The following is a 6,000-nucleotide window of genomic DNA, read 5'->3' on the forward strand; positions in this document are numbered from 1 at the left end:
GAGAGTGTGTGTGTGTGTGTGTGTGCGTGCGTGCGTAGGTGCGAATACTAACACTTGTGCATACCACGCCTCTGTTCTTGTATGTGAAGGAACACATGTGCTGACAATACCAAAGACAATAAAAGTAAATTGGTTTGAGTACTTACGTTATACAGAATCCGGTCACAACAGAACAGAATAAAACACAATTCAGACTTCTATGCAGTGCTATGACAAATTACGCCACAGTGTTTTTCTGCTATACAGCGACATACACATTTCAGGATTCCTTTTTTATATATTTTTTTTTTATCCCACGATTTTGTAACCCATTTTTCACCCCTGTGTCAATCATCTTTCATTTTCATTTTCATTTCAACCTTTATTTAGTTCTCGGAGAACACACTGAGGGCTGGGACCCTATTTTTCAGTGGTGCCGAGATTACAACACATCAACAAAGTACAGTTACAATGTAACATAACATAAAACAAGAAAACAACAAGAAAACAAAACATAGATAAATAGAGTAAAATATTACTGGTAATAATAATAATAATAATAATAAGGGAACAATTAAAACAGGTACAGTTGATATTTACCAGCGTTGATATGTCAAGATGAAAGCGATATAGAGAAGGAAGAGAGCTGTATTTTAGTGAAGTCTGTAAGGTGTTCCAAGTGTGTGGGGCAGCGCACTTGAAGGCAGACTTTCCAGATGTAGTGGAGGCATGTATGGTCTCAAGCATCAAATATTCTTGGGAGCGTGTATGATAAGAAATGGTTTTCCATTTTAAAAGAGAATTTAAATAAGAAGGTAAGTTCCCAATTAGAGCTTTATATATAAATAAAAACCAATGTTGGTCTCTTCTTGTCGCAAGGGAGGGCCAACCAACCTTATTATATAGTATGTAATGATGAGTGTTATAGCTGTCGCCTGTTATAAATCTGAGGGCAGAATGATAAACTGGGTCCAAGATTTTAAGTGTGGTAGCTGATGCGTTTCTGTATATAATGTCCCCGTAGTCCAGAGCGGAGATGAAAAGTGCTTCAATTAGTCTTTTTCTGGTAGGCCAAGGAAAGCAGGATCTGTTTCGGTAAAAAAAAGCCAAGCTTCATTCGCAATTTCTTTGTTAAAATTTCAATGTGTGTTTTAAAAGTAAGTTTCTCGTCTAGCCAGATCCCGAGGTATTTATAAAAAGGTACTCGTTCAATGGTGGTGCCATTAGAGGTGTATAGCTGAGGATAATTTTCATTTAAAGCTAATTTCTTTGTAAAAAACATAAGTTTGGTCTTCTCTGCATTTAAAACCAGTTTTAAATCCAGCAATGATTTCTGGAAAACATCAAAGGCAAGTTGCAACATATGAGTAGATTTCTCCACAGAGTCTGAGAAACAATATAAGATCGTATCATCAGCATATAAATGTACATTACAGGTCTGTAATGTATTTACAATATTGTTAATATATATAATAAACAGTATGGGACCCAAAATCGAGCATTGGGGTACTCTTTTAGATATATGGAGGAACTCTGATTTTACAGTTCCAACTTTAACACATTGATGACTCTCAGAGAGGTAATTTTTAAACCATGTACAGGCAATAGGATCAAAACCAATATGACATAATCTTTCTAAAAGCAATGTATGGTCCACGGTATCGAAAGCTTTCGATAGGTCTACAAATAGTGCAGCACAAAATAGCTTGTTATCCAATGCTGAGGCAATATCATTTCAAACTAATGTCGTGGCAGTTACTGTACTATGTTTGGCCCGGAAACCAGATTGGTAAGGACTCAAAACTGAATTATTATGTAAGAACACTTTAAGTTGCTTATTTACAAGGGATTCAAGAATTTTAGCAAGACATGATAACTTGGAAATTGGACGATAATTATTTGGGTCATTTTTATCTTGTCCTTTGTGCAGGGGAACCACATGAGCCGTTTTCCAGGCTCTGGGAATAATACCAGATGAAATGGACAAATTGAAAATATAGCAGATTTGTTCTGTAATTAAGGGAGTGGAGGCCCTCAGAAGGAAAGGGTCCAGATTGTCCTCCCCAACTGATTTATTTGGGTGTTTGGTGGAAAGAGCATGAAATACCTCACTGGTGTTAAAAGGGGTAAAAGAAAAAGGAGTTTCTGAGGCAGACAGAAAGCTATCTCTAATGGAGACAGCAGCAGCAGCAGCAGTATTTCCTATGTGCAAATTGTCAGCAGAGGTGGCATTTCTCATGAGCAAGTTGTCAAATAAGTGGCCCGGAGCAGCAAAGTGGTTATTAAAAGCTGTACATATTTCTTTTTCATTAGTTAGGACATAATTTCCCATGCTGAGGTGAGTGGGAAGGGCAGTAGTATTTTGTTTATGGTGTTATTTTGTTTATGGTGTTTATTATATTCCAAAACTTTTTTAATGTGATCCTGGGCTCTACACACCCTCCGCCAACCTGGGGAGAGCAACGGACTTAACTCATGCTGCCTTCATGCTTGAGTGTCCAAGTTGCTCCTTTACACCTGACAGGGGGGAGTTTCCCTGGTTGGACGTAGCGCGTGGAAGGAACACGTTATTCCAACCAGTTCCTTTCCCCTCCATCAGGCGCCCCGGCTGGCCAGGGGGAGGCAGTTTAGTGACCAGGATTACTGCATGTTTTTGTGAGGGTATCTACCCTAGGGGACACGGGGAGAACATGCAAACTCCACACAGAAAGGCCCTTTCGCCAACCCCGCCTTCGGGTACATTTCAGGATTCCTCATAGGGAATACACACAGTGCCAGCCCAAAAACAGGATTGAATTGTGCACATGAGCCATACTGCAAGATAGTCGTCCATTATGTTCAATAGGATGTGTTTTCACGTTAAAAGTTAAATAAAATAAGCTATGCAGGTATAGGATCTAGTTTTAACGTGAAACGATCTTGCTGTAAGGGGGTCCTTGCAAATAAAACATTTGATAAATGCTGTGCTAGTGGACTCCTAATGTGCCATAGTGTCATGTCATGAATATTCTGAAGAAAACCTGGAGACTTGACATTCAGTAATTGGATGTAATGATCAAAATAAGAACATTCCAAATGGTGTGTAAAACATTTAATAAATCATTTGCCACGGACAAGAACAAATCTTGTCACGGACACATTTAGCCTGTGTACGGACACATATGGATGACCCCTGCTCTCCTCCCCTCTTCTCTCCTGTCCAGAAGAGGCGCGGCGGCTCCACGGTGGACCGGCCCGGAACTCCTACATGGAGCAGAGCTTCCACGGCCTCAACCCGGTGCTGCGCCTGCCCGTCAGCCTGGGCGCTGTGGAGGAGGCGGAGGCCAACGCCGGCCTGACGGGCGCCCCGCTGCGCCGTTGGCTGGACCGACTCCTGGAGGGCCGCTGGGCGCCCGCCGACGTGTGCTCTGTGGGCCCCAGCGCCTGTCCCATCATGCAACGCTGTCACCTCACGTCCTGGAGCTCCCTGGGACCCGATCCCAAGTCTGAACTGACGACACCCGCGGAGAACGGGCGCATTAGGTAGCGAACGGACACAAGGACAGGGCCAGCCTGAAGGATGGATGGATGGATGGATGGATAGATTGAGAGGTTGAGAGGTGAATGGATGGATAGATTGAGAGGTGTAGAGGTGAATGGATGGATAGATTGAGAGGTGGAGAGGTGAATGGATGGATAGATTGAGAGGTGTAGAGGTGAATGGATGGATAGATTGAGAGGTGTAGAGGTGAATGGATGGATAGATTGAGAGGTGGAAAGGTGAATGGATGGATAGATTGAGAGGTGGAGAGGTGGCTGGATGGATCGAGAGGTAGACTCCTGGACGGAGAGGTGGACAGGTGGATAGAGAGATAGACAGAGAGATGGATGGATGGATAAAAATGGAGAACAGATTGGACACAGTGACTGCGTATTGATGGATGTATTGTTTGTGTGATGGGCTATTTATTTATTTAAAGAGTGAAGTTAAAGATAAGAGTTAAAAAAAAACAGAAGAGGTATGGACGCGACTATGAGGACAGAGGTCGAAGAGGACGAGGAAGATTCTTGGATGCTATTGGATTGGTGTGTGCGTGCGTGCGTAAGCTTGCGTCTATTTCTTCTGTGCCATGTATGAGTCCTTCAGAGAGCCCTGAGACTTGAAGTGCGTGGGAAATCAGCAGTGCTGGAGATCCGGACAGATTTCGTTCCCTCTCCTCCTCTGACCTTCTCTCTCTCTCTCCTCTGCACTGTCAGAGTGGTCATGCGTGTGGAAGCGCACAGTGCTAAGTCAGCTATTTATTCAGAAGTTTATATGAATTTAAATAGAGTTTCTTTGTTCATTTTAGTCAGTGACTAATTTTTAATATGCTGTTTTTTTGGTGCAGCGGACGACATTTGTTTTTGTAAAAACCAGACGCCTTTATTTGTAAAGGCTCCTTTAATAGTTTTGTCATTTCCTCATTGTACACCTTAGTGTATCTGTTTCTGTGTGCTTCTCAATGTTTTGAACACTGTCTCCTCCTGTCTTTGTCGACACTGATCGATCTGAAAGCACAAGACAAGTCAAACTTAGTGGATATCGTTGCTGTCGAGCCGAAACCTCTTATCTCCATATTCTAACTTTTTATGGTTTTTCACCCTACTTGATCACACAGTGTCACACAAAAGCATAACAAGTAGCAGATCTACAAGCTCGAAACGTTTGATCTGCTACTTTTTTTTAATTTTAAAAACAGAAAGTAACAGATTTGGACATAAGAGGTTTCCAACCGACAGAGACGATCTGTATACTGGGTAGTAGTTACTCACAGTGCACTTGTGGATGTTTTCAGTGATGCTGCTTTTTAGGGGTTACCCAGGGTGTAATTCATGCTAGGGATGGATTTCACCTCCCTGCATGGTCTTGTCCCATCTTTAATTCCATGTCACTCTGGTCATTTATTTTCATCCCTGTGGTGTTTCTAAATGGCATTCTAAAAACATCCCACCTTCTGTTTTATGTTCTGCACCCTGGTGTTACTGCTAAAGTGCGCAATTTACTTCTATTTCAGTGCATTTCTATTCATTCCTTTCTCCTTTTTAATTGAGTAGGTTTTCTTTTTTGACATACAGTAAGAATGGTGTAGTACAAGTCAGATGTGATTTGCAGTATTGTACATGCAACTTGGACATGACTTCCCACTAACTGATAGCAGCTACTGTATGTTGACTGCCCTCAAACCTTGTGCCAAAACAATATTCAAGACATTGAATGCAAGAACAATGTTAAACATGATAACTTAAGAGTGTTTTACAGGACAAGTTTAGACCGCAAAAATTTGGCTTGAGACTAGTGAAAATATTTTTACATTTATGAAATGTAGGCTATTTAAGTTTGTGGTTTTTTTTATTGAGGAAATTATTCTGAAAAGAATTACATTTATTTTAATTTATGTAATAATTCATTGTTTAATGTATTTATTTTTAAAATCTTATGAAATAATATTTTTTAAAAGAAATGTGTAGTAAACGGGGAACAAAGGGATGTTTACTCGGGACCCATGAAGAATGGGTCCGCGACCCAAAACTGTGGCAAAACATTGGTTTTAGAAAATTCAGTATTTAATCAACCCATTAAGACAGGAAGGGAAAGCATCTGTGTTGTTTTAGATTTTAGCTTTCCGTTGGCTATTAAAAAATAGCAGATACGATACATGCTCACAGAGATACATCTGCTATTTAGTTTTTGAACATTTTTGAAAAATCTTGAGAACTACTGATTTCGAAGGCATTTGTAGAATCTGGTCTTAATGGGTTGAAATCGGAAAATGTGGAATCCATAACATTCATGTCCTGGCCAGGATCTCCCCCTGGGTCCTCCACCTGTGCAAGTGTTGAAAGTCTGACTGTTGAGCTAGTCTAACAGAAAGCCTGTTGGAGCCGAGTATACATTGCGTTTTGATATATAGCTCTTGTCAATCAGTAGTGATGCTACCTTAAATCTCACAATATGAGAGCAGGGGGTCTAGAGACTACACCAGTGGTTCTCAAACCACTGGT

The 6,000-nt window shown here is 41.0% G+C and overlaps 1 protein-coding gene across 2 annotated transcripts in view; it reads left to right on the forward strand.

Moving 5' to 3' along the window:
- LOC310868410 (xylosyltransferase 1-like) overlaps positions 1 to 5,689 on the forward strand; it is a 50,828-nt gene extending 45,139 nt beyond the window's left edge. For both annotated transcript variants that reach the window (XM_083778852.1, XM_083778853.1), the window contains exon 11: positions 3,183 to 5,689. In XM_083778852.1, coding sequence (XP_083634978.1) covers positions 3,183 to 3,505 — 323 coding nt within the window. In that variant the 3' untranslated portion in view covers positions 3,506 to 5,689. The remainder of the gene's footprint in view (positions 1 to 3,182) is intronic.
- Positions 5,690 to 6,000: the final 311 nt, after the last annotated feature.

The sequence above is a fragment of the Protomyctophum parallelum genome (genome assembly GCF_964188405.1).
Source record: "Protomyctophum parallelum genome assembly, chromosome: 13".
In the NCBI taxonomy this organism is placed as follows: domain Eukaryota; kingdom Metazoa; phylum Chordata; class Actinopteri; order Myctophiformes; family Myctophidae; genus Protomyctophum; species Protomyctophum parallelum.